At 55.4% G+C, this 27,445-nt stretch overlaps 1 protein-coding gene across 3 annotated transcripts; it reads right to left on the bottom strand.

The window, feature by feature from the left end:
- Window positions 1-1,198: 1,198 nt before the first annotated feature.
- Window positions 1,199-26,913, bottom strand: TNKS1BP1 (tankyrase 1 binding protein 1). Of its 3 annotated transcripts, XM_030917682.1 has the most exons (13): window positions 26,643-26,911; window positions 23,596-23,754; window positions 21,871-22,504; window positions 19,915-19,984; window positions 15,290-15,670; window positions 14,309-14,710; window positions 10,187-12,348; window positions 4,016-4,382; window positions 3,628-3,778; window positions 3,361-3,497; window positions 2,441-2,598; window positions 2,086-2,158; window positions 1,199-1,641 (listed from the first exon to the last, which is right to left on the bottom strand). In XM_030917682.1, the coding sequence occupies exons 2-12, from the start codon at window positions 23,687-23,689 to the stop codon at window positions 2,098-2,100; spliced, it is 4,617 nt and encodes a 1,538-aa protein (XP_030773542.1). In that variant the 5' UTR covers window positions 23,690-23,754; window positions 26,643-26,911; the 3' UTR covers window positions 1,199-1,641; window positions 2,086-2,097. The 3 variants fall into 3 exon arrangements, with proteins under 3 accessions (XP_030773542.1, XP_010351716.1, XP_010351717.1); XM_010353414.2 differs by having other exon boundaries at window positions 14,309-15,670; window positions 26,643-26,913; XM_010353415.2 differs by lacking the exon at window positions 26,643-26,911 and adding an exon at window positions 24,047-24,164 and having other exon boundaries at window positions 14,309-15,670.
- Window positions 26,914-27,445: the final 532 nt, after the last annotated feature.

The raw sequence follows: 27,445 nt of genomic DNA, 5'->3' as shown, positions 1-27,445 counted from the left end.
GTTCAAGATGAACCTGGCCAAGATGGCGAAACCCCGTCTCTACTAAAAATACAAAAACTAGGTGTGGCCGGGCACAGTGGCTCACGCCCGTAATCCCAGCACTTTGGGAGGCTGAGGCAGGCAGATAACGAGGTCAGGAGATCGAGACCGTCCTGGCTAACACAGTGAAACCTCGTCTCTACTAAAACTACAAAAAAAATTAGCTAGGTATGGTGGCAGGTGCCTGTAGTCCCAGCTGCTCAGGAGGCTGAGGCAGGAGAATGGCATGAACCCAGGAGGTGGAGGTTGCAGTGAGCAGAGATCGCGCTACTGCACTCCAGCTGGGGCAACACAGCGAGACTCCATTTCAAAAAAAAAAAAAATTAGCCAGGTGTGGTGGTGGGTGCCTGTCATCCCAGCTACTGGGGAGGCTGAGGCAGGAAAATCACTTGAACCTGGGAAGTGGAGGTTGCACTGAGCGAAGATCACACCACCGCACTCTGGCCTCGGTGACAGAGCAACTCTGTCTCAAAACAACAACAACAACAACAACAAAGGGAGATTTTTAGTTCATGAGGTTGGAGGTCTCACAAATAGGATTAGTGCTCTTATAAGAGAGGCCCCAGAGATCTCCCTTGTCCCTTCTACCATGTGAGGATGCAGTAAGAAGGCACTCTTTCTGCACCAGAAAACAGGTACTCACCAGACACTGAATCTGTCAGTGCTTTGTTCTTCAGCTTCCTGGCCTCCAAAACTGTGAGAAACAAGTGTCTGTTGTTTATAAGCCATCCAAGTGTACAGTATTTTGTTACAGCAGCCTGAATGGACTCAAGAGTGTCTCCCACAAAAGATTCACCCTTTCTCCATTAGATGTGGCAGAAGACTCCAAGCCCTGAAGATGGCCGAGCCACAACAGGGAAAGAGCCTGGGCTCTGAATGACTTCAAGGTGCAGAGTGCCCCTATCACCAGCCCACCCTGCACTGTGTCATGGATGAAATATAAACCTTTTTGTGTTAAACTAAGATTTAGGAGGTGTCTGAATTCTTGATCAGCCTATTGTAAACAATATACCCTTCTCAGTGATGTAAGTAAAAGGGAAGTGACACATTCAATGTCAGAGTAAGACCCTGGTGGGGCAGATTGGGAATCAGCATTTTCCAACTACAGCCTTGGAAGAGGAGATGGGCAGCCATGACCACGCACCACCACCTGGACAGCACCAATTCCCAAAAAACTTTATTTATTGTTTCAAGTGGCAAAATGTCATTGGTCTCTGTGGGGTACCTGGCGGGGCAGAGGGAGACCTGGGGTGAGGCAGGGGTACAGTCCCACCCATTATAAAAATCAAAGGCTTTTATAAAAAATGCTATAAATTGGTATCAAAAGAAAACCCAAGGGAGGCTGGAGGAGGAAGCAGAGAGGGAGAGGGAAGGAGAGGAAGGGATAAAACCTTCAACCACTAGTGACGAAATCCAGGGAAGGGAAGGTGTGGGGGGAGTTGGGAAGGTGATACAAAGTGCATAAATGTGCCTCCCCAGATGCTCCTCAGAGGTGGAGGGGGACAGAGGCTGCAGCCTGGGGCATGGTGGGGCTCCAGCCATCTCCTCACCCAGGGACCCCACAGGAATGGGCACTGCCTGAGACTGCCAGGTGGGAAGAACCTGCAATGGGAAGGGAGGAAAAGACGTCAGGGAAGGACACTGTGGAGGCTTCAGTTTCCTCTCCCCCACACCCATCTTGGTTCCCCCTGCTAAGCCTGGTCATGGAGCCTGGTAAGTGCCTGCAGGGCCCCAGACCAGAAGGGCTGCTGACTACTCTCCGTCCAGCCAGGGAGCATGGGGGGACTGTCCCTGAGCAAAGAGAAGCAGGTAGGATGGTAGCCCTCCTCCTCTTCCATACCAGGCCAGACAACACCCTGACCGCCCTGTGGACAAAATCTAGAGGAGCCAAGGGCCTACTGAGTCTCTGGAGCTTGGTTGCACCTGCTGTTTCTAACCTCCCACAGAAAGGGGTGGGAACTAAGGGACAGAAGGGGCACAAGGCCTCCCAAGCCTCCAGGGCAGGCCCTCCTCAGACTGGATCCAAGCCCAGGAACCCGTCCTCACCTCAGTGACTTCTCAGACCTTCTTCTTCTTCAGTTTCAGGGCTTGAAGCCAGTTGGGCGACGATCCTTCTGACCTAAGAGGCAGAGGGCAAAGGTTCAGAATGCAAACTTTGAGGAAACTGAACAAAACAAGGAGACGTGACAGGGACAGAAACCACCCTCCAACCAGAAGAGGCAGTCTGGGGCCTGGCTGCAGGGACCCAAATTCTGACACCATCTCCATACCGTTCATCTGGGGCACGTCCAACTGAGGTGCCTCTTTGAGTCTCGTTGGCCTCGTCTGTGAAGTGGGAGTTTCCCTTTTCATCAGGGTAATGCAGTGAGGTCAGTGGATGCCCAGAGCTTAGGTCACCTACCCTGAGGACTTCTCTGGCTTGGGAGGTAACGTGAGGGGCTTCCCCAGCCCTGGGACCTTGCAGGATTTCGAACGCTGGACCGCAGACTCCTTCTGGCTCGACTTGCTCTCGGCCGGCTCCCCCTCCTCAGCTGAGCGATTCCGGGGGCGCAGCTTGGCCTGAGAAACAAGTCCAGATGCAGACACATAGTAGAGGGACAGGCAGTAGGATTCTCAGGTGGGGAGACCTTATCTCAAGAGTGTGCAGTCCCCAGAATCAAGCAGAGACCCCTCTGCAGTCCTTTCACCCCAAAGGATGGGAAGTCACGGAGAGATGCACTTCCGGCAGAACTGAGCTATGCCTTGCACACCTTTCTGTCCTCGGAAAGATATAGCAGGACTGAATTCAGACAAACTGGGTGGGACAAAGCCAGTGGTGACTTCCCACCCCTGTTCCCTCTGCCTGCAATGCCATCCCACCACCCTGGCTCCAGGAGCCAACTCCTGTGCCTGCCTCTGGCTAAGATCAAATACTTACAGGAGGCCTTCCCCAATCCACCCTCCCTTCCCCTTCTCCTCCACCCTGTTGTTAGGAAATAACTCCTCTCTCTCTGAACAGGCCCAGCCCTTATCTGTGCCTCTCCTCAGGGACACCTGAACTTCCCTCATCCAGGCTAATCATGGGCGTCATGTCTCCCACTGCCCCTGAGCTTCCAGGACAAGAACACGTCTTGTTCTTCTTACCATCCCATTTGGCACACAGCACAGGGCCCAGAGGGGCACAAAGGGATCTTCTGGAGCCCTCAATGGAGACGAGAACGAGAGGAGGAATGGGAGAGGGGGACAGGGGAATTAACTGATGGATGGAAAGAAGAAAGACAGCATGCAAGGTGGCCACCTGGCCAGATGGCTGGACATGTTTGCTTAATGATCAGATGGTACCTTCAGGGCTGAAGGGCTCAGGCCAGGAAAAAGGTTGACTTTCAGCCCCTTGGTGCCCAAGGACATCCGCGTACGGCGGCTCTGAGGTTCCTCCACTACCTCTTCATCTGAAGACGGCACCCGAGATGCCCGTGGCTCTGCAAAGGCCCAGGGAACGGGCTCAGAAAAGGTAGCACATCCAGATTCCCCCAACCCGCAGTCCCTACACAAGCTTGGCCTAATGCCGCAGAGATCAAGAGACATCACCAAATAATACATCAGCCCTACCCGTAGAGTCCTGGAACAGGCGTGCATCCGAGTCTGCTGCCTCCGACAGGCCCAAGGTACCCCCAGGCCGAATGGCTGGGGCCCGGTGCCCACGCTTGCGCCCCAAGTTGGCACGGCTCCGATACATGGCGCTGTCGAGGATCTCGGTGTCCTGCTCGGGACAATGGCGACACCACTGCCATTGCTGCCTCATCCCACGGAAGCCCCTCAACAGCAACTGACCAGGAGGAACTGGACCCCTCCTGCAGCCGGAGCTTCACGTTCACGTGACGCACCTACAACCTGCTTTCTGCCTTCTGGACTGGGACTGCTCAGGGAAGCTCCAGGAATGGGGCTCTGGCTGCATCACCCTCACCTACCCACTGTCTTGGGCTCACCCTCCACTGACCTCAATGAAGGAGAAGTCCTGACTGGGGGATCTGATGGGAGGGCCTTGGGAGGGCCGCCGAGAAGTCTGTGCTGGCCCCTGATCGCTCCGCCTGGCTGCTGAAGAGCCCCACGTGCCATCCATGTCTTCTGTCTGGCTGGCCTCACCATCAGGCTGGGGTCTCCAGGAGGGTGGAGAGTCCCTGCCAGGCTCCAGCACCTCCTCCTGGGCAGCACCTGCCCCGGCTCCTTCCTCCTCCAACAGGCCCCCAAGGCCCAAGGCCGCTGACTCCCTCCGAGCCACCGCCTTGGAGCTGCTGGCTACCAGCATCTCCTCCAGCAGGCCCTGGGAGCCAGAGGGCCGGGGGCGGGCTGAGCATCTGCCAGGGCTGAAAGGGGACACAGAGAGAACGAGATCACCGTGAGGCCCCATCTCCCTGCCCCGAAGCCCCCTTCACAAGCTCCTTCCCCCAGCCCCCAAACTCTCCCTTGCCCTCCTTCCCATGCTTTTTCCAGACTCCTTCAAGAAGGACATGGTCAAGGCCTTGAGCAACATAGCCCACGAGGAAGAGCTGAGCCAGTATGGCGGGTTCAAATCCCTGAGACCTTGGGTGAGCCCCCTCCCCTGGAAACAGCTCAGGCTCCTCTAACTGCACAGAGTCGCTGCAGGGATGGAAGAAGAATCTAAAGCACTTGGCGCAGTCCTGGTCAGTACGTACCCCAGAAGGAGCAGCCATTATTCCTGCTTGTTGTTGTTGGATGCTGGCAATGTGTTCCCTCCCAGGGCCATCTGCTCGGGCAGTCACACTCCTTGGGGTGAGCCGGGTTCTGGCCCACCTGCCTCTCTGGACTCCTGTTGTCTTTAGTCCCCATGTCATGCCTCTTCATTCCCCAAGCTCACAGAGCAACCGGCGCCCACCAGAACACACTCGGCCCTCACATGCTGGTGGCTTCGAATGAGCTGCTCCCTCTTCTGGAAAGCTCCCCACACCACACTGTCCCTTGCGGTACCGTCCCCTTGGTTCAATTCCACTTCTGAAGCTGCCCTGCGCCCTCCCAGCCACCATGGCTGCCTCAGCCCTACCAGCCCTGGGCTCCAACCCGTGTAGTTCCTGCTTCTGTCCTATGGTTCTTTGTCCCCCTAGACTGTGAGCTCCTCAAGGGCAAAAACAGAGCCCTTTTTGCTTATGCACCCGGCACCTGACCCAGAGCCTGGCTATGCACTGCACTAAGCAAATGTTTGCCAAGCAAATGAGGAGCTGGGTCACCTTGGACCTCCATGCATCTTCTGTCTGCTGCTTCCTCAAAACACAATACAGCCGGGCACGGGATGCACAGCTCACACCTGTAATCCCAGCTACTTGGGAGGCCAGGGCAGGAGGATCTTGGGAGCCCAAGAGTTCAAGACCAGCCTGGGCAACATAGCAAGACCCCATCTAAAAACAAAAAACAAATATGGCACAAGCACACCACACACTCTCTAACTCATATTACCCACCCTGTCCAGCGGCCACTCCCCAAAATGACAGACATATTCACATTCATCACACACACTCAGGCAGAGAGCTTGTACGCTGTTGGTCACTCCTCAAGATGCACCTCGCACCCACCATATCTACAGGCACGGCACAGAGCCACACCTGACACAAACATGCGCATCCCCGCGTCCCCGCCCCCACACACACTCATACCATGCACAGAGGTATGGGAAAGGCTGGCATGGCAGTGCCTGGAAGCCAGGCCCCAGGTTCCCACTGGGATTAAAGCAGGAGAGTGGGGCAGGTGAGTCAATACCAAGCAGGAAGAGGGGGCAGGGAGAGACAGCATGAGTGGCAGTCTGTCCTTCCACAAGCTGCTGACAGATGGAAATTAAAGCGGTCTGGGGAGAGACTGGGGGAGGAGGCAGTGGTGGCAGCAGAATTGGGAGCAGTCCTGGCTGGGGGCCAAAGCCAGCTCACCCTGACAGCCAGCTTAAAATCAGGGAGGATTTGGAGGGAGGGGGCAGCAACAGCACCCCACCCAGCCTACAGAGGCCAGGCCCAAAGCCTCTCCCTGGGGTGGGGCAAAAGAAGGCTGAGGGCAGGCCCCAGGAGCTAAAGAGAGGTAAAACGCTCAGGTAGCTAAAAAGATCTATTCCAGCCAGGCACAGTGGCTCATGCCTGTAATCCCAGCACTTTGAGAGGCCAAGACAGGCAGATCACTTAAGGTCAGGAGTTCCAGACCAGCCTGGCCAACATGGTAAAACCCCATTTCTACTAAAAATACAAAAATTAGCCGGGCGTGGTGGCAGGCACCTGTAATCCCAGCTACTTAGGAGGCTGAGGCAGGAGAATCGCTTGAACCCAGGAGGTGGAGGTTGCAGTGAGCCAAGACCGCGCCATTGCACTCCAGCCTGGGCAATGAGAGCAAAACTCCGTCTCAAAAACAACAAAAAAAATCCACTTCTAAACCGAGAGCCGGCCCAAGCCATTCAGGCAGAGGTCAGTGGGCTCTGGAGGTAGCCTTGAGGAGTAGAGAGTGGCGAGTGGGGAGAACCCAAGGAAGTACAGCTACGTCCACCCAGCCGGACTAAACCCCACTCGCCCTTCACCTCATCTTAGAAGCAGCTTTTCTACCCCTAAGCGCCCAGATCACATACAAGCTGAGCCCCTCCCGGCATGGGAGCAGGAAAGAGGGGAGTTAGGAACACAGAGGCTGAGTCCTGCCACTCCAGGACACAGCTAGGCTCTGTCTCCTCCTATGCCTGTGGCTTTGACCACAAGTTACTTGTCCCACTCTGAACCTCAGTTTCTTTGTCTGTAAAATGGGGATAATAAAAGTACATAAACTGTTCTAGTTTGTTGGCAGAAATACGTGCCTAACACATAGTTAGCACTTGACAAATACAACAATTGGGATAGTCATTATCATCAACACAGGTCCCTGGCCAGAGAGGATGTGCCTCATCTTGTCGCACCTACACCCTTCACCTGATCGAAACTTTAGAGTACCCTGAGGACCAAGACTGTATCCCACCCCACCCTCCACCACCGCTCCAGAGGCAAACGTGGTGCTGGAACTACAAAACGTGAGTATCCCAATGTTTTGAAACCTGAAATGAGGGAGGAGTGAAGCTGGAAAGATGTGTCTAGAGAAACAGCAGCTGACTTTGACCCCAGAGAGACAGGGAGGGTGGCCACAGAAGACTGCAAGGCTTGGGCCCAGGGGGACAAGAAAAACCCACAGCCACCAGCCGCGGGAACTGGTGCAAGTCACACTGTCTCTCTGCGTCTCAGTTTCCCTAGTTTTTGTGAGGACTAATTAACAAAACCCCGTGAGTACTGGGTGTAAGTTACTCCTAACTTACATATGAGGAATCAGAGGCCTGCAGAAGAGAACAAACTTGCCCAAGGTCACAGAGGTGGTTACAGAATCAGAACGCAAGCCTGGTAGATGGACTTCGCGTTACAAAGGGAACCTCCAAAATTTTCTTTAAAGACAAAGTGCCCATTGTGGGCCAGGCATGGTGGCTCATTTCTGTAATCCCAGCACTTTGGGAGGCCGAGATGGGCGGATCACCTGAGATCTAGAGTTCAAGACCAGCCTGGCCAACATGGTGAAACCCTGTCTCTGCTAAAAATACAAAAATTAGCCGGGCGTGGTGATGTATGCCTGTAATCCCAGCTACTCAGGAGGCTGAGGCAGGAGAATCAAACCCAGATGGCAGAGGTTGCAGTGAGCCAAGATCGCACCGTTGCACTTCAGGCTGGGAGCCTGGGCAACGACAGACCGTGACTCTGTCTCAAAAAACAAACAAAAAAAAAAAAAAAAAGAGAAAGTGCCCATAGTGTAGAATTTCCCTGCTCAGAACACTAGGCTCTTGGATATTAGCCAAATTAGTTTGGAAAATAGTGCATTACTTGTCTTTAAGGTACTAATATTTGCTAATATACAGACTAAGTCTTCTGTATGGCCATAGAGTACCCGGCATTTTCCGAACATATTCACAGACTGGTATTCTTTTTTTTTTTTTGAGACGGAGTCTCGCTCTGTCGCCCAGGCTGGAGTGCAGTGGCCGGATCTCAGCTCACTGCAAGCTCCGCCTCCCGGGTTCACGCCATTCTCCTGCCTCAGCCTCCCAGGTAGCTGGGACTACAGGCGCCACCACCTCGCCCGGCTAGTTTTTTGTATTTTTTAGTAGAGACGGGGTTTCACCGTGTTAGCCAGGATGGTCTCGATCTCCTGACCTCATGATCCGCCCGTCTCGGTCTCCCAAAGTGCTGGGATTACAGGCTTGAGCCACCGCGCCCGGCCTCACAGACTGGTATTCTTTAGGACACATTTTAGAAAAGGCTGCCCGAAAGCATAAAATTCAAATAAGCCCCTGGAACTCCTCTCTGAAGCAACTGTTTCCATTCGGCTTTTGAGGAGCCACGCTTTCTGTTGCATACAATGAGGCTCACCTGTATGGCACCACGGCTAACCCCTGAACTCGGGTTAAAGTCAACACTGACCAGATTATGGTAACAACCACAAAAGCCTGGGTGCTTTAAAGGCACAATGAGACCAAAGCTCGGAGAGCTGAGTGCTTCCCTGCGTCTCTGACGCTACCCTCCTCTTCCCCTAACCTAGTCCCACCACAATCCCCGCCCCACCTCCCTCCATCCTAAACTAAGGCAACAAGATGATCACTTTCCACTTCTCAAGAGCCACCCCACACAGAAGGGAAAGGCAGAGAGCTGTGGGGGGGGGGGGGGGGGGTCCCACAGCAGCCACACCTGAAAGCAGTTAACCATAAGCAAGTGAGAAAGAGGTACTCCCGACTCTGCCCCTAAGGTGTCACACCACCTTTCCACCTGCCAGCGGAGAGGATAAAAATCCCCTTCCTGCTTCACAGAGCAGCTGGGAAGATCAATGAGGTAAGATGTGTGGTTAAGCATGGGGCGTGCAAAGTTCTATGACTCCCAGGAAGAGAAATCAGGAACAACCACGCCAAGCCTGGACTCTCCCCTGCACCAGGAACATTAAAGTTGGAACTCTGCACTTTCTGAGTCAAACCCTGAGAAACTGAGGCTCAGACCCCAGCAACCTGCCCAGGACCACAAGGACCTCCCGACTCCTAGTCCTGCGCCCTCCCCTCTTCCTTGCAGTCCTCAATGCAGCCTCAGTGGTTCCCTGTGCTCCATCACCACCCCCTCAACAGCCTGAGTCGTCAGGAAGCTCCCCTTCCTCAAACCCCCCCGGGCATCTCCCTGGGCCCACCTTCCTGTCTCCCTCCTTCTCCTCCATCCCAAATGCCTCCCCTGACTCCCCAAGACCACCATGATGCTCTCTAGCCCCTTCCTGCTCCTCTCCTCCCATCACCAACCCCTTCCACTTATAAAAGCCCCCACCCCCACACTTCCCTTGCCTTCCCCACATACCCAGTGAGAAGCTCCCACTGTGGGCTGGAAAAGGAAACATTTGCTACTCACTAAAGGGAATAAAAGTGAATCTCAATGGATGCAAATGTTAACAAAACGGATGCAATGCCTTTTTAGCACCTTTCTCAGCTGCAAAATCATCTCAGCTGGTTTTAAAACATCCATGAAACAGATTGTGGTTGGCTTGCAAAGCCTTTGGAAAGTTCTTTCAGCAACTTTGCACATAGAGGCCAAGGTCATGGGGCCAGGTCCCCATACCCTTCAGGTTCTTGAACTTGCTATTCCAGGCTTCATGACAGGCAAGAAGCACCAAGTCCCTAACCTCTTTGAGAACCTGTGGGTGCCACTGTCCACTCCACTCCTGGCTGTGGTGGCCCCAACCAAGAAGACACAGAATTCTCTGCCCTACGCCTATGAAACCACCTGTGGCTTCAGGGCTGAGAGGCCTGCGGAGCGGCTACTGCGTACAAGAGTAGAACCCACCAGAAACCATCCAAGCTATGACACGCACCATTTCCCCCGTCACAGTCACAATTCTAAATCACCAAGAAAGCTCAAACATAGCAAAAGTGACACATTAGTCATCCTTCCAAAAAAGAACTCACCTGTATGTGCATCGTATTTCAATTTTTTTCAGTAGAATTAAAAATTCTTAGTCTAAAATGTCCCAATTTTCCAAATACTAAAAGTCCTCAGGAAAAACTGTTTCTTCCCTCCTCAGAAAGGTTCCAATTTCTCGGATAACCCTCACATGTTCCCTCCCACACCGGGGAGGGGGCTCCGTTCGTTACCTGGCTCCGAAGCTGAGGGCTTCTCCTGTGTCCATTCCAGGGTCTGCAGGGTGTGGCTCCAAGGAAGACGAGGAGTCATCTTCACCCTGGGTCTCTGGCCCACTTGTCTCACCAACCCCCAGCTCCCTGGCCTCCAAGGGGTCTCTGGCCTCCAGGCCAGGGGACAAGCTGCCATTGTGCCTCAGGCTGGACTCTGGGCACTGGCTGACCCCACCCACCCCATGCTCCCTGGCTTCACTGGGAGTCCCAAAGAGCTCCACATTCCGGGGTGCCAAGTCCCGGGTCCAGTCCATCTGCCCCACCCCACATTCCCGTAGCCCCTGAGAACCTCCAGACTCTGGGTCACAGGACACCTCCAAATCCCTCAGGCCCAGATTGTTACCCCAGTCCATCTGGCCCACCCCAAGCTCTTTGTGCTCTCCAGGACTGCAGACTGCCCCTGGGGCCATGTTTCTCAGCCCGAGGTCAGGTGTCCAGTCTGCCTGTCCAACTCCACGTTCCCTTGATTTAAGGAACTCTCCAGCCTCCACACCTGACCAGTCGGTCTGCCCCACGCCACTCTCTCTGGCCTGGCTGTGGCCTCCTCCTTTCCCGACCTCAGTCAAATCTTTGCTCTTCACATTAACATCAGAAGTCCAATCCTTCTCCCCAACTCCAATTCCCCCGGGTTCTTCAGACCCTCCACTTTCCAAACAGCCAGCCAGGTTCATGTCTCTTAAGCTCAGGCCGCCTGACCAGCCCATCTGTCCCACGGCACCCTCCCTGGCCTCGCTTGAGCCCCCGGAACCCACACAGCTGGACACTTCCAAGTTCCTGAGACCCAGCTGGTCAGTCCAGTCCACCGAGCCAGTTGTGGTCTTCCCAGGAGGCACAAAGTGACCACCTCCCATCTTGCTACAAGGGCTAAAGCCAGCACCACTCACTCTGTCGTTGCCAATGATGCCAAACTGATAGCTCCTCTCACTGGCCTCGATGCAGAAGTCCGGACTCCAGTCCTGCTGCCCTGGGGTAAAAGCTGCCTCTCTCCGGGGGCCAACACTGAGGCTAAACTCACCGACCCAGCCTCGCTTCCCCATCTCCCCATCTTCCAGGTCAGCACTGCCAGGGCCCTGAGCCCCTGCCTGCTGTCTCTCCTGAGGCCCTCCCACCTCCCGGCTAGCATCACTGTTTTGCCAGCTGCTCTGGTCTCTCTGCCCGAGTGCCCCATCCGGCACGTGGGCAGTGCTAGGACTGAACAAGCCCCCCGACTCTCTCTGTCCTGGCCGGCCAGTATCCCTGCTGCCCTCCCCAAGGCTGTCTTCCACACTTGGAATCTTCTTCTCAAATTCCTCATCCTGTTGCTGGGCTTCCTCAGGGCTGAACCCAGAGCTCAAGGGTCTCGTTCCAAAGCCTCTTTCCTGGGCATCAAGGGTCCTGGAGCTGCCACCACTGCTGTAGTCCCTTATCCAAGCGCTCTTCCCAAACTCCTGCTCCTGCGGCTCCGCATCCCGGCTGCCATAGGTGCCAAGTGACACATCTCTCTTCTGAAACTCCCAGTCCTGCTCGTCGGCATCCTGGCTGCTGTACCTGCCATGGTGGTCCCTCTTCCCCAAATTTTGGCCCTGCTCGTTGGCATCTTGGCTGGCATAAGCACCCAGAGAATCTCTCTTCCCAAATTCCCAGTCCCCAAGGCTTACATCTCGACTACTGTAAGTACCCAGTGAATCTCTCTTCCCAAATTCCTGGTCCTGGAGCTCCGCATCCCGGCTGGAGTAAGTGCCCTGGGAATCCCTCTTTCTGAACTCCCAGTCCTGAACATCTGCCTCCTGGCTCCGCTGAGTGCCAAGCTGGGCTGGCTTTCCAACTACCCGGTCCTGGGCTGTGAGCACCCCTGCGGCAGACACTTCACTCTGGTCTTGGCTGCTGCTGGCCTCCATCTCCTCCTGGCCGATGCCACACCTGCTGGCCCACTCCCTGGTGCTCCCTTCCCCAGCTCCTTGCCCATACTTGCTGGTCCAGTCCCTCTCTCCGAGACCTGGGTCTCCTCTAGGGCTTGCACCCCCAAGGCCATAGTCCTGAGAAGCACCTTGACACCAGCTGGAAGGACTGAAACTGCTGGGCTGTGGGTCTCCTGTGATCCCAAATTCACTCTGCAGATCTTTCTGGGACCAGCCAAGGAGTCCCTGGGAATAAGAAAATAAAACAGACAAAGAAACAACGATTAGATTCAGTCGGGGTGGGAGTCAATCCAGCAGAGTCAGCACTGCCTAGTGCCTGAAAGCCCCACTTTGGCAACAGAAAGCTGTGTGACCTTGAGCAAATAACTTAACCACTCGGGGCCTCAGCGTCCTCATCCTTAAATGAAGATAAGTCCTACTGCATGGGGCCGGTGTGAGAGGGTTAAACGAAATCATTTAGACCAAGCACTCAGCATAATGCCTGGCATGCAGTGGGTACTCAATCGATGGTCCCATGGTCATGTTTACAACTCTTGGGCAATACTTGGCTAACAGCCAGGAGAGGAGTGGTCTTCACACAGGAATGGCGGGCAATGTACTTTCCTTTTGATTAGGAGAGGTCAAGATTCAAAGCCTCTCTGCAACCTCCCTTGCAAGGCAAGGTTCCAACACCAATGAGAGCTTTTCCAGCTCGTCCTCCCCCACGCCCCACCTGACCCCCATCCTCCTATAAGTACCCAGCCCCTTCTTCCCCAACCAAAGTGCCGTCTGCTCAATCCTCCCCAGGAAGACCTCTCAGCCCTCACCTCGGCCCAGGAAAGACAGGAGGGGCAGCTTCTAGCACAGGGGAAAATCTCAGCCAGGGCTTCTTGCACCCCACCCCCCACCTCACGCTCCCTGACTCACCCTCGTGGGCGGGAGAGCCCTGGGTTCAGGGCTTCGGAGCCGGCCAGCCTCATCCCTCAGTGCAGCGTTGGCCAGCAGCCGCTCCAGGACAGACATGCTGGCCTCCCCGTCCCCAGGCTGGGCCATGGCCCTCCGCCCCCCGCCCCCCGCCCGCCTCGGGGCTGCTGGGTGCGGCCAGCCGGGCGCAGGGATAGGGCTGGGCTGCTCCCCACGCTGGGACCTGTCCGACGGCTCCGGCGCTGGCTCTCCCTCACCCTGGCCCTGCTCCCTTCGGAGCAGCTGCAGCTTGGGCAGCCCCGCCCAGGAGCCAGTTGAGTCACCCACATCCCGGGACAGACACACCTACTGCAAGAGTCAGCTTAACCCCTTCCTGCTCCTCCTCCTCCCTGCCCCCCAGCCTCCAGAGGCCCCCTGGCTCCTCCTTTCCTGCAGCCCCGCCCCTTACAGCCCAGGCCCGGCTTGAGAAATAAATTTCAAAAGCCACCTGGCCCCCGGCCCTTAAATTCAGAGGCAGCCTGGTAGGAGAAAGGGCACTGGGCTGGGAAACGGCGCTGGCCCGGGCCCAGCCACCAACTTGCTGGGTAACTGCACAAGGCTCGCCTCCTCTGAGGCCCAGCTGCCTGTCTACAAAGCAGGTCTGGAGCTCAATGTTAATAACGTTTGTAAAAGCCAACACATATTGAGCACTTAGGATGAGCCAGGCACTATTCTTAGCACTTTAGACATTACAGCTCATTGAACCCTTGCCAACACCCTCGGAGGTAGAGCTCAGCTTATCCACATTTTACAGATGTGGAAACTGAGGCAGAGGGCAGAAAAGTCACCCTTTCAAGGTCACACCTGGGCAAAGGAAAGCAGAGCCAGGAGACGAACCCAGGAGCCCACGCTCTAAATGGCTACACTATTTTGCCTTGAACAATATTCCCATAATGAGAGACTGAATACTCAGCACCTGCCACACACTGTACCGAGAGCTTTCCACCTCTTATTTACCCACAATATAACTCGAAGAGGCCAGTGCTACTATCATGAAAGCACTCTGAAGCTTAGCAGTTACGGCACATTCTTCCCAAGACCAATCAGCTAGCGAATGCTGAAGCTGGGACACAGCCTCACACGAAACCCCACACACAGAGCTACGATCTGCAGGTCCACAGCTGCCTTGCTCGCTACCACAGCCCAAGCTCTCAACACGTAAAATCCATGTTCAAAGAATGAAGCCCACCCAAGCCCTGGCCTCTCTCCCCAGAAGTCCCACTCTCCCTATGCCCATTCTCACCTCAGAGCAGGGACTTGGGGACTGTGTGTCCTTCAGCTCAGATCCAGCTCCCCGTCTTGCACCGCCACCACTAGGTGGTGGTGAAGCCAGGAGGTCGTCCAGCCAGCGGGAGCTGCTTTCAGGGCCCGGAGGCTCAGGGGACGCCCTACACAAGTCTTGAGCCTCTGTCCTGGGTTGGGTGGTCTCGGCCCGGGCTAGGGTCACGGCCTCCTCCTCAATAGGCAGTGCCTGCCCAGGCTCAGGGGTATCAGCAAAGAGAACACAGGGCTGGTCAGGGGGTGCTGGCTGCTCCTGCCCCAGGACCGGCTCCAGGATGGGCAGGGCTGCCTCCCTGGTAGCCAGGGGGAGAGGGGACTCCTGTCCAGCCAAGGGCTCCTGCGACTCGTATCTCTCCTCTGCCTGCTGCAAAGGTAATCCAGGTGTGCCCTCAGTTGTAAGTAGGGGCTCAAGGGGAACAGCTGGGAATTGAGGTTGACTCTCCCCGTCACCCTTCTGGGGGAGGGACATGCTTGGATCATCCCCTTGCACCCAGGAACTAGGCCTTCCTGACCCACTTGGAGCTGACCCGGCCCCTTGCCCCTGCTGAGACACTCCTTCTTCCCTACTGGAAACGGCCAAGTTGCCAGCCTCAGCAGCCTCAGCGGCCTCACTGGCTTCAGTGATGGGGGAGGGAGGCGGGGAGTCCAGCCGCCACACGCCCAGACCCGAGGGCCGCGTGGGGAAGGTCCATTCGAAGGACTGTGATAAGCTCCAGTTGGACTCTGCTCCAAAGGGACGATCCAGGGCCAACTGGCTCCCCTGGCCTTGGGGCAGGGCGGCCAGCGAGCCCCCCAGCTTCTCCTGGTCCTGGCTGGGTGACTGGAGCACACCTTCAGAGAATCGGCGCTGAACCAGGCTGGTGGGGCGGAGGTGTGGGTCACCCTTGGCCTCCTCCTCCCCGCCAGATGGAAACGTCCGAGTGAGATCTAGCAACTCACCCACCTCAATCAGGAGCCGGGGTGAGGTGGCAGGGGGCTGATCCAGGCTGTGGGGCTCCAAGACCTCAGGGGGAGGGCTGCTGGGTCTGGGGGCCTCTGGAGCCCCCTCAGCAGGGAGCCCCGGGCTGGGGGTGTGGCGGGAGCCCTCCTCAGGCAGGGCTGCACTTGGAGCTGATGGAGTCACAGCGGGGCAGGGAGAAGCCTGGGAAGCATCAGGACTCTGGGCTTCCAGAAGCTGCGAGTGGCAGGGAGAACTCTTATCGGGTGAGTGAAGATGGGGAGAGCCAGGGCCTGAGCCTGAGGCTTCTGCGGGGAGGCCCGGGCTGGCAGGGCCTCCATTCTCTGAGGAGGGGGTTGGACTTGAGGGAATCCAGGGCTTGGAAATCTGCAAGAGAAAGGTCAAGAGCCATCACTCACCTCTCAGTGGGGCAGGGAGGGTCCCCTCCAACCCCACACAGACCCTAGGTCAGCTTCTTCCAGGCTGAGAGGAGGAAACTGGAACTCAAGGGCGTCCTGTCGAGACAGATGGGAGAGACCCCATAGATGACTCAAGGCAGGACTTCTCACAGAGCCCCCTTTAGACCTTCTCCCCCAGAATGTACCTAGCCTTATTCACAAATGGTAGGAATTCATAATTCCTACCATTTCAGGTGGTTGGAACCCCTCATCCACTCAACCCAAAGCTCATCTGAGGATCTCCTCAGAGGCCACAGTTCGGGGTCCAGAACACCTACTTTATAAAGGAAAAGGAACATTGAGAATCTGGCTCTTGGGGCATCTCGGCATGTGGGAGTCGGGAGGGGAGAGAGGGTTTCGCCTCAGAGCAGGACTCGAGGTGCAGTGCAGCTACAGAGCAGTTGCAGGAGTGGCTACAGCATGCAGGGGGTGCTCCTCGTGCCACTCCAGAGGTGCCAAGGAAGCAGGAAGGCCATGGGACCCAGGCAAAAGGCACTGGGGGACGTGACAGTGCCTAGCTTGAGCCGTCCCAGCACTGCCTCTTACCAGTATGTGCCCTCCCTCACGTATGGCAGACACTTGGTCTCTCTGAGTCTCAGCTTCCCCATCTGTACATTAGGGCTGGCGGCAACGATGCCCGTCTCCCAGTTAGGTGAGGGTGAAGGGAAATGTGTACACTGGCCCCTCGGCATAGGACTCATGGGATGATGGGGGCAGAGAGTGGGGAGGACGTGGAGAGAACAGGGGGACAAACGAGGCACCAAGCACCTGCTCCACCTGTCCCCAGACAATGAAGCGAGTCTGGCTCCATCTGACCTTTGCCCTCTACAGAGGTCACGCTTCCCTGGCCGCCTTCTCCCATGCAGTTATTTCTCCCACATCATCACCTACTAGGTCCCGGCAAAATAAAGGGTCCTGCTTGCTTCTCAAGGTCCCTTTTGTTCCCTCCATGCTTACTCCCCTCTACAACGTTCTAATTTCAAAGCTCGTGCCCTTAAACTACAGCACCCACAATTCCTTCTTGGTTTTTTTTTTTTTTTTTTTTGAGACGGAGTCTGGCTCTGTCGCCCGGGCTGGAGTGCAGTGGCCGGATCTCAGCTCATTGCAAGCTCCGCCTCCCGCGTTTATGCCATTCTCCTGGCTCAGCCTCCCAAGTAGCTGGGACTACAAGCGCCCGCCACCTCGCCCGGCCAGTTTTTTTGTATTTTTTAGTAGAGACGGGGTTTCACCATGTTAGCCAGGATGGTCTCAATCTCCTGACCTCGTGATCCGCCCGTCTCGGCCTCCCAAAGTGCTGGGATTACAGGCTTGAGCCACCGCGCCCGGCCTTCCTTCTTGTTATCAACAAGATCCATCATTTCTTGAAAACACATTATCAACACATCCATCATTTCTTGAAAACCGTAACCGCTGGATCACTGCAACCCTCTCCAGCACTGCTGTGATAGCTTACAGTGATCTCCATAGCCAGATGCGACCCTTCCAGCCTCTGGTTCGTTGGCCTCCTCTGCCCCAGTGACGGTGCGACCCATCCTCTCAAGGTCACACCTTACACCTCAGCCTTACCAGTGGCTGCACCCTCTGCATCACCTCAATCCCAAGTATCCCGCTCGCCCACCCCCACCGTTTATCTGAAGGTTCACTCTATTTCCCCAACGCCCTCATTTTCAGCTCCTCTGGTAGCACAGCCCCTTAACCCTCATTCTTTCTCACTGTCCCCTACTCCCCTCATACCCTCACCTCTCTTCTTATCACCATTAACGTCACTTTTTACCCAACGCTCAACTCCTTCATCTGCTTCATCACACTGTTTAACCTGTTTAAATACAGCTCTCCAATACAGCTGGGCCAATCCTAGCCCAGCACCTGAGTAGCTGCATGTGGCTGGAGAAAAACACACAATCGTGACAGCTGGTCTCACTCCAGATTCACCACTGACCTCAAGCCGGTCCCAGAGCTGCCCGGAATCCCACAGCACTCCCCCTCCCATTCACTCCATGACTCTCCCAGGCAATGTTTTAGCATCTTCTCCTGTCAGACCTCCGCACCTCCCCCAATCCTCTCTCAGCTGATGGCCTTGCTTCCTGTTCCCTGAGAACACAGAGGCCACCAGCAGAGAACCCCTTCCCACCCCGACAACCCCCCACTGGCACACCACCCACTTCCTGCATGGAAGCCCAAGCACTCTGCCTCCCCTTCTGCTATCAGGCACTGTCCTCGCTTGGGGCTGAGGCCAATCCTTCCTCTCTCCTGCATCATTGATTTTTTTTCCCTCTCTACTGGATCATTTCCATCAGTACGCAAACTGCTCTAATTTCTTCTGTCTTGAAAAACCAAAAAAGCAAACCAAAAAACCACTCTTGACCCCATATCACTCACTAGCTACCACCCATTTTCTTGAAAGCCCTGTCTACATTCACTATTAATATCCACAGTTCTTCTTGTCCCCTTCTCTCTTGAACCCACTCCAAACCACCTAACTACTCTCGTCAAGGTCACGGATGACCTCCCTGGAGCTCAATCCAATTCTCTATGCTCACCTTACTTGACCTGTCAGCAGCATCTGACAGCTGATGGCACCCTCCCCCAGTCCTGGAGGCTGTCTCTACTTGGTGGACTCTCTCACTATCCTCCCAGTCTCCTTGGCTGTGTCTCCGGGCCCTCCCCTCCTGCACCATCCCCACTCTCGGTAATCTCAACCAGTCGTCACAAGCATCCCTACTCTGACAATTCCCAAGTGTTCCTTTCAAATTTGCTCACTTCCCACAAAGGCCAGACTCAACTACCCAACCATCCACTGGACGTTTCCACATGGATGTCTGAAAGCCATCTCTAATTCAACAAATCCACAAGCAAACTCCTCCCATCTCCCCCGATCTTGCTTCACCCTCAGAAGTCCCCATCTCAGCAACCATAAACTCATCCTTTCGGTTGCTCAGGCCAAAAGCCTTGGGGTCACCCTTGATTCTGTGCTCTCTATCTATCTGAAAGTCCTTTCCACCATGCCTTCAAATTCTATCCAGAACCAACCACTTCTCCCCATCTTCACTGTAAGCTACCTCCAGGGTCCAAGCCATCATCATCTCTCACCTGGACGATTCCAGCAGCCCTCTGACTGGTCCATGCTGCTGATCTTACCTCCCTGTAACTGATTCTTAATCCAGTGGGCCAGGTGACTCTTTACAACTAAGACAGCAGCATCCCAAGCCTTTCCTGCAAACCCTTCAAATGGCCTGCTGCCCTCACTCAAGCCAAAGTCTTTCCAGAGGCCTTCAAGACTTGACACAATCCAACCCCACCCTCCATCGGTCCTCACTACCACCCAACTCCTCTCTCACTGCGAGGCAGACATCCTGGCCTCCTTGCCAGGAAGGCATCAATGCCTTTGTACTTGCTGTGCACTCTACCAAGAATGCTGCTCCCCAGACATGCACACAGCTCAGCCTCTGCCCTTCACAGTGACACCTTCCCCGACCACAGTCATCCCTGCACTCTCTACCTTCACAGCTATCCCCAGCACCCAGTTCCTAACAGGCGCTCAGTCACTGCTTGCTGGATGGACGAATAATCAAGTCAGGTCTCCAGCTAGCAAGGGCTGTATGAGCAAAAAGGGCCATCCTGTACCTTGTTTACTCAAGAAAGCAGGCTGACCATCTTCAAGAACGGGAGTACAATGAGAAAATCTCAGCAAAAAGACTCAGCCCTCTTCTGACCCCAGAAAAGGCAGCCCAGCCAGGGAAAGCACGGGAGGCAGACACGGCAGCTCCTGCCTCAGCCTAAGTTACTTACCCTTTGTGAGCACAGGCACTCTCATCTCTCACATGGGACTAACCGGGTCTACTAGCCAAAGTTATCATAAGGATTGAGTCAGTTAACGTTCCCGGGACAGGCCCAGCACATAGTAGGGACTCAATCAATGGCAGTTGCTGTGGATACTATCATTACTGTTTATGATGAATGGCCTCATGGCCTGAACCACACTTAGCCACTTTGGTGATCAAAAGCACTGGCCTGGGAGTCGAAAAATCCCAGGGTCAGTCCTCCAGTGAGTCACTCTCTCCATGGGCCTCAGTTTCCCCATCTGAACTACAAGGACAGTAGAAAAGATGATCTCAGATGACCCTCCCAGCTCTAAAATACATGATTCTGATTCATAACCGGAGGGTAACTCACATCAGCAGGTAGCTCTGAGCTGGCTGCCTTAGCCAGGTCCCCGTTGAAGGCCAGGTTGGAAGGAAGGCTCCTGTGAGGGACGAGGATAGGAAATGGAAGCACAGAATGTTAGAGTCTGTCACAGAATGAGAATGTGGGGGAGTCTCCCAGTGCAAATTTAACAGCACCCAAAGGTTAAACCCTCCTAGCCATTTACTCTTGAGCCCTGCCTGGAACCAAATGGACACAGAATCTGTCCATTTTCCATTTGGCAAGTGCCCCGGAAGACAGTGCTTATTCCCTACCTGAGCATGAAGGGTTAAATTCCCCAGCTCCTTTAGGAAAAGCATCCTGGATGCCCAGACCTCTCAATGGTTCCTAAAAACATAACTCCTCTTTCCCTTAACCCATAAGGAGTTAAAGTTCTCCTCTAGCCAGGAAGAGTGCAGCTGGTCCCACTGCCTTGCCAATACTTCTTGAAGAACTGCAGTGGGGGAGGGGAAGAGGAAAGAGTGATTTTCCAGGGTTGAAGTTGTTCTTAAGCCCTACTTGGAGTGAGGGAGGCAAGGAAGATGGCGGGTGGAACCCAGCCTGGGCAAGAGTGTGACCTCACAGCACCCTGGTCTGGGACAGGCAAAGGACTAGCTCTGGGGCCACCGCTCCAGACACTTTAAGGTGAGAGAAGGGCAAGGCCAGAGGGCAGGGCAGGGCAGGGACTCTCAGTTTCCCGCTCAGCCCAGACACACCAGCCTTTGCTTCTCATAGCAGTAGGAGGGGAAAGGGAGCCTCTGAGCCCAGCAGAGCGGCCAAAGACCCAAGGAGCCAGCCATGCCTCAAGCTGGCTCTCCCAGCACTGAGGACAGCCTCTGTGCAGCTGATGGCTCCTGAGATGCCTCAGCCTCTTCCTCCAATGTCCCGTGCCCACAACCCCAAGAAGCACCTCCTGGCCAGCCTTGCTTTACACTAGTGGCAACTCTGGAGAAGCGTTATCATATGCAAATGTCTCCAACCAGCCAAAATCTCTATGCAGACACTAGCTGGCCTGGGATCAAGACGTGTTCTTGTCTTATCTCTCCCATCAGATTCCGCCTCACAGGCAGAGACTGTGCCCTACTCCTCCTGACACACGCAGCCCACCCCAGGACAGGCACACTGCTCTGCCCACTGTAAGAGCTAGCAGTTAAGAGCAGAGGCTTTGGAATCAAACAACATGTCCGTCTCTGCCTCTTAACTTGCTGAGACTATGGAAGTCATTTTTGAGCCTCAGTTTCCTCATCTCTACAATGGATCTAACACTCCCTTGAACAAACAGGATGCCAATGAGGCAAAGTTTGGTGGCCAGCTCTCAGTATATAGAAACTAAAAATAAACTTCTTGGCTGGGCGTGGTGGCTCACGTCTGTAATCCCAGCACTTTGGGAGGCCGAGGCAGGCGGATCACCTGAGGTCAGGAGTTCAAGACCAGCCTGGCCAACAGGATGAAATCCCATCTCTACTAAACATACAAAAAAGTATTAGCTGGGTGTGGTGGCACACGCCTGTAATCCCAGCTACTTGGGAGGCTGAGGAAGGAGAATCACTTGAACCTGGGAGGCAGAGGTTGCAGTGAGCCGAGACTGCACCACTGTACTCCTGCCTGGGCGACAAGAGCAAAACACCATCTCAAAAAAAAAAAAAAAAAAGTCTATTGTCTATTAAACTTCTGTACTGTACATTTGAACTCTCTAACATAAACCTACATCAACTCTGTAACGAAAACTACAACTTTAAAAGCATACAGTAATGATAACACCATCCATCTGCTGGGGAATGATTTGTGACTTAGATCGGGATCTGCCTGTATTCACGGCACACAAGCAATCTACAGGTAAAAGTCACAACCCTATTCGGGGCCATGCACTTGGTCCCTAGCCCCCACCCAATCCCACCCCACCTGACCTCCAGGCTGCCACAAAACATACAACCTCCCACCCTTCACCTCTCCTCAGCGGTCCTGCTGTTCTCTTCCTGGCACTCGGCTGCAGGCTTTACTGGCTCCTCCTGGGACTGTCCCCTGGAGAGGGTGCTGCCATCCTCATCCCTGGGAGCAGTGGTCGTGCCATAGGTCCTGGGGCCATACCGCGAGCTGCCATCATGGTTAAAGGTGAGGCGGGAACCCCACAGGCGGTCAGGGCTGGCAGGGACCTCCTTCCGAGGCTGCTCCATCTTGGCCAGGATCTCTTCCACCGTGGTGGCCGCGAAGCGCTCTGAGGCTGGGCGGAAAGGGGCAGGGGCCTTCCGTACGCCCCCTGAGGCGGCACATCGAGCTGGGGGTGTCAAAGGGGGTGGCTCCTCTTTCCCAGCCTCCTCTTTCCCAGCCTCTTGGATGGCTTCTCCTCCAGTGGAAGCCTCAACCACAGGCCTTGGTGCAAAGGGAAGGGGGCGCTTGCTGCCACCATAGGGCTGGGGTCCTGCCAGCATGTTCATCTTCCTGGCAGAAGGCAACTCAGCCAGGGGACCCCGGGGAGGCCGAGGCCCAACAGGCACCAGCAGGCTGGGTTTGGCAGGCAGGGCTGGCTTGGCAGGCAGGGCCCGGGGTTTGGGCTTGACAGGGGGTTTGGCCCGAGTGTCACCTACCAAAAGGAAAGGGTTGGCAGGGGAGCTGTCAGAAGAACCAGGAAGCAGAACTTGTTTCCTTTTCCACCTCATCTCCCACCCTCCAATTTAAGAATATTCACATCTTTCTAGGCACAAGTCATATGCCACCTCTTCCACGAAGCCTTCCTTGATTTTCTACACACATCCCAGAAGCATCTTCTCCCTTCTTCAAATTCCCAAAATGTTTTAGCCAATTCCCCTTTTAAGCTGAAGCTATGTAAGGACCCACCTGGCACCTTATTTCTTCCTGTACTGTATTTTGCAGCTAACACAAGTTTAATTATAAGTTATAATCAAACAAAAGAATAAATGAACAAAAGAGACAACAAACAAATGCCTGCCTGCCCCTATCAAGCAGTCAGCCCCCATATTCCCAATCTAGTTTTTTCACCTTATGTGACACTCTTCTCTATCATCCATAGTAAACTTTCAATCTCAGCTGAGCTTCTCTATCCTGCCTCCAGGCTGCCTCCTCCCCCAGTCATAGCACACTCCCAGGCCACCTCCCCACTGTCATCTGGTGTGTGACTGGGAATGCAAACTTACTATTGACCTAAGTCAAACAAAAGTAAATCTGCCACAGGGAGACAAAGAAAAAAAAAAAAAGGACCAGAAACCTACCTTCTATATAAAGCTAAAATGACCTTGGAAGTAACCTCGTCCACCACCCTCCTGATGGAATCCTTTACCTCCTACACATTTGGCTAAATATAAGAAAAGAATCTATGCAAGGAGCCAGGAGGTCTGGGTTCAAACTCCCACTTGTACACTCCATTTGTCCCTGTGGGCCTCAGTTTCCCCCTCTGCAAAGCATGCAGCTTGATCCGTATCATCTCAAAGGTCCCTGTCTACTCTTACACCTGTTGGAAAGTTATGATCCCAAACAGTTCTGAAGAGTCTCAAGAGAAGCTGAGAACCTTTCAAACTCATCCTGCACTGCCTTGGTACTCCTCCCCTATCTCAACAGAATCATCACTCAACCACCCCCCAAGACAGAAACAGGGGGCAGCCTCTGCCCTTCCCACCCCCTCCCAGCCACCCAGCTCCACCCTGCACCCATTGGTACCTGGCTCAGAGCCAGCAGGCACCAGCTCCTCCTCCATCTCCCGGGGCAGTGGGGAAGCCATGGCTGAGCTTTCCCTGAGAGTAGACACTTTCATCACATGCGGCAGACCCTCCTTGAGAGTTGGGAGGCAGAGAGGTATGAGCCGGGGTGGCTGCAGACCTAGGAAAAGAGAGAGAAGAGAACGAAAAGAAGAGTTGGGCATTGCCAGTAGGTTTAGCAGAGAGAAGTCTCCTATTTCTAGCAGAGGCAGAGTGTGGGACAGGAAGAGAGAACTTGGGGCGGGGGTGGGGGGTGGGGGGGTTGGAGGAGGTCTAGGGAGGTTCCCAGCAGCCATATCCTCAACTCTTCCCAGATCCTCCCCATTCTTATCTTCTAACCCCAAAGTCCTAGCGCTTCAGGGAGTCACTCACTGCTCCCTCCTCTGACAAACTCTCCAAGACACCCCACTTACAGTCCCCAGAGTGCCCCTTGGGTAGGATGGCCCCGCTGGAGGTGTCTACTCAAAGCAGAGCTAGAGAGTTGCAAAGTATGAAGTCTCTGTGAATCACCTCACGGGAGACGGGAAAAACCCGCTCCTCCCCAACCTGGGCTCCGCCTCATTGCCTGCCTCCCCCTTCCCGCTCACCCTCCTTCCCTCCCTCCCTCCCTCCCGCAGCTGGGAGTGGTTCCTTCTCCCCCCTCTCCCTGTTCTCCCTCCACATCCCTGCCCCACTCTCCCCTCCCTCAGAGCTGTCTCATCCAAACACGGAAAAATAAGGAATAAAAAGTAAACATCTGGAATATATTTTTTTCTTTAATTTCTCAATCGCTTGGCTTCAGCTTGGAATTTGATGAGGTAAAGCCAGGGCCTAGTCCTGTTGCCATAGCAATGGCCTCCCACTGGATTTCCAGAGCCTAGCCAAGAGGAAGGAGGAGCCGGCCCAGGCCTGGGCTGGGAGAACGGGACAGGGCTTGAGAATATCCGGGGGGTGGAGTGACTTGGGGGAAAATTCCCTGGGGCTCCACCTTCCAAGAGAGTCAGGGTGGAACCGCCACAGCCTATGAAAAGGGGCTATGTGGGCTTCACTCACCAGCCTAGGGTTGGCTTTAAGGAGTTCTAAGGAGAACAGAAGAAATTAAACCAAGTGGCACAGCCCTGTGGTAGAAGCCTGCCACAGGAGCTTCAGGGTCTGATATACCAAGATTCAAGGCTGGGTGGGTTACCACTTTCCAGCCGTGTGACTTCTCTAAGACTCAGTGTCTCTAACTGAAAAATGGGATTATTGAGACTCTGAGGGGGCTTACGTGATACAGTACATGAAAACTGCTTAGCACAATGACTAGTACATAATAAGGATTCAATAAATGTTGCCTATTATTACTGTGATTCCATTCAGTGTCACCAATGAGCTAACATCCTGATAACCACCTCCTCCTCTTCCGTGACCCCAGGCTACCAGCATTCCCAGACCATTCCTTCACTCTCCCAGGCCCTAGTCCTGTCACCTGTTCTTCAGATACTCCACCACCTCCTCAGTTCCCATCCTGGCTCCTGAAGCACTCTCCCACCCACAAAAACATGGAGACCCTGGGGAATAAGGCCCTGCACCTCTCATGCAAGGGGAAAGTTTCCCTCACCCGGTATGCAGAGCCCTGAGGACAACCCAACCCTCTCCAACCTGCAAGGGGCATTGCCTCACTTAAAATCACCCACTCCAGCTGGTCTGGGAAGACAGCACCAAATCCCAGTGCTCAACCTCTGCAAAATCCAACTCCTCTCCCCTAACGCTAACCCTGCCCCAGGGGTTTCAAAGATGGGAAAGGGTATGAAGACAGTAGAGAAACCCAGTACTGTCAACCCACTGGTCAGTCAACCACCACGGAAGACTGCCCACTGTGGGTGGGTGAATAACTGTGCAGAGCCAGGCCAAGTGTGGTGGGGGGAAGGGCACATGATAGAAAAAATAAAATTAAAACACAAGATTATTTCCTTGTCCTTGAACATTATTACTAGGGACATAGTGTGGGTGGTTGGACATGGAAATGAATTCGCTCAGAATCAAAAAAATCCTTTCACCTGGGGTTCTGATGGGCCCCTCTGCGGTATGAGGGGCTGCAGCAATGAAGACGGGCTCAGAGTCCCCAGGTGCGGAGATGGCCACAGCAATCAGAGACCCCAGCCAGGAGCCCCAGGTGACCAAGGCCACCAAGGTTGTGGCCAGAAGCTGCAAAATCGCAGCGGATCTGGGCACTCCCCACCCCCAAGAGACCAGGAGGTAGCGGGTAGCGGGGTAGAGACGAGCTGACCCCTGGCAGATAAGGCCTCCCGGAGGGCTGAGCAGCTCCAGCCCCGGAGGGGACTCGGCACAGGCGGGGTCGCCCCTATGGACCGCAGGATCTCCAGCCGGATGGGAGGCTAGAGAGGTCGGCAGGGACAGCACGTAAACTGGTGGAAAGAGGGAGGGCCAACGGGAAGATGGAACAGCCCCGGGCAATGGGCTGTCTGGAGGGGCCCAGTGGGGAGCTCTGGACACAGAAGGGACGGCGGCAGCCGAAGAGGAGGAGGAGAAGAGGATGGAGGAGGAGGAGGGGACGGCGGTGGCGGCAGAAGCGGAGGACCTGTGAGCGGGCTGTGAAGCAACCGGCGAACAGACGGTGGGCTGCAGACGTCGATCAGGTGGGGGCGGACTGGGGTGGCTGGGGGCGTGCCGAAGGAGCCGGGGGAGGGGGCTAGCGCGGCCCAGGGGAAGGGGAGGCAGGGGTCCCTCCAGCGGCTCTGCCCGCCCCCGGCCCCGCCCCAAACCCTCGCCCCCTCCCCCCTTTCTTCTGGCTCCGCCAGCACGAGCTCCAGACCATGCGCCCTTCGCCCCCGCGCACACGCGCCAGCTTCCCCCGGGCCTCCAGCGTCCCCAGCGCCCCCGGCCCCTGCAAACTTTCCTGGTGACCCCCTCACCACCACCACCTCAACCCGAGGTATCGGCTGGAAAGCGCCCACTCCTTCCATGCCCCTCCCCCGCCCCATCCCGGACCCCGCCCCCTCCTTCGCCCGCCCGCCCCCGCGCACTCACGCGCTCGCCCGGGATCCGGCTCCGCTCAGCTCGGCGCCCCGACGCCAGTCCCCGCCGCCGCCGCCGCCGCTACCGCTGCCGCCGCCGTCACCGCGGGACGAAGCCACTGTGAGCCCCGGCGGGGCCCCGCCCCTAGCTCCGCCCAGACCCACGCCCCCAGGGCGCTTCATGAATATGCATGAGCCGGTGGAACCCGGGAGTTGGAAGCCCGTGCAGAATTCGTCCCACCGTCCGCAAACAGGCGCGGCCCAGTACTCAATTATTCATGAGGCTTGCAGATGAGGGGCCCGCCCCAGGCTCACACCGGGGCGAAACTGACGCAATTCAGCCGGGGGCGCTCGGGTAAAATGGACACCGAGACGACTGCCTAGAGAGACTGCCTTGGCGGCCCCTCCTGGGCCCCGCCGCCTGCATGGAGTGCAGTACCATCGAGCTACGCCGGCAAGAAGGTAGCCGCCGGCGGACTGGAGCGGCTTCCTGGTACAGCCACCTGAGTGCTGAGAACGCGCGCAACGTGGCCACCCCTCCTGTGTCAATTCAGATTTAGAGCCACGGTGAGGAAGTCTGGCAGCTCTGCTTTCCTTGGTAGTGACCTTTATCTCCTTTCAGGCCCCTTCTCAGACATGGGTTCCTCCCTGCACTGAAGTTTGCATCCCCCTCCTTCTTCCCGTAAGAACAAAAGCTTCACATATACTCCGTACTTTTCTTGCACCCCCCCCACCAGGCTGCAACCACCACCCTACACACACGCTCATCCTCCCCGACTCTCCAGGCTCACGTTTCCACTCCCCCGGCTGCGGGAA

The sequence above is a fragment of the Rhinopithecus roxellana genome, chromosome 15 (assembly GCF_007565055.1).
Source record: "Rhinopithecus roxellana isolate Shanxi Qingling chromosome 15, ASM756505v1, whole genome shotgun sequence".
Lineage (NCBI taxonomy): Eukaryota > Metazoa > Chordata > Mammalia > Primates > Cercopithecidae > Rhinopithecus > Rhinopithecus roxellana.
The sequence above is the reverse complement of the archived record's forward strand: the minus strand, read 5'-3'. Positions and strand labels throughout refer to the sequence as shown.

Coding starts and splice junctions, on each gene's coding strand:
- TNKS1BP1 (XM_010353414.2), bottom strand. CDS start 23,689: ATGAAAGTGTCTACTCTCAGGGAAAGCTCAGCCATGGCTTCCCCACTG. Junction 22,505..23,595: donor GCCTGCTGGCTCTGAGCCAG/GTACCAATGGGT, acceptor TCCTTTTGGTAG/GTGACACTCGGGCCAAACCC. Junction 12,349..14,308: donor CCCCAAGTCCCTGCTCTGAG/GTGAGAATGGGC, acceptor TCTTATTCCCAG/GGACTCCTTGGCTGGTCCCA.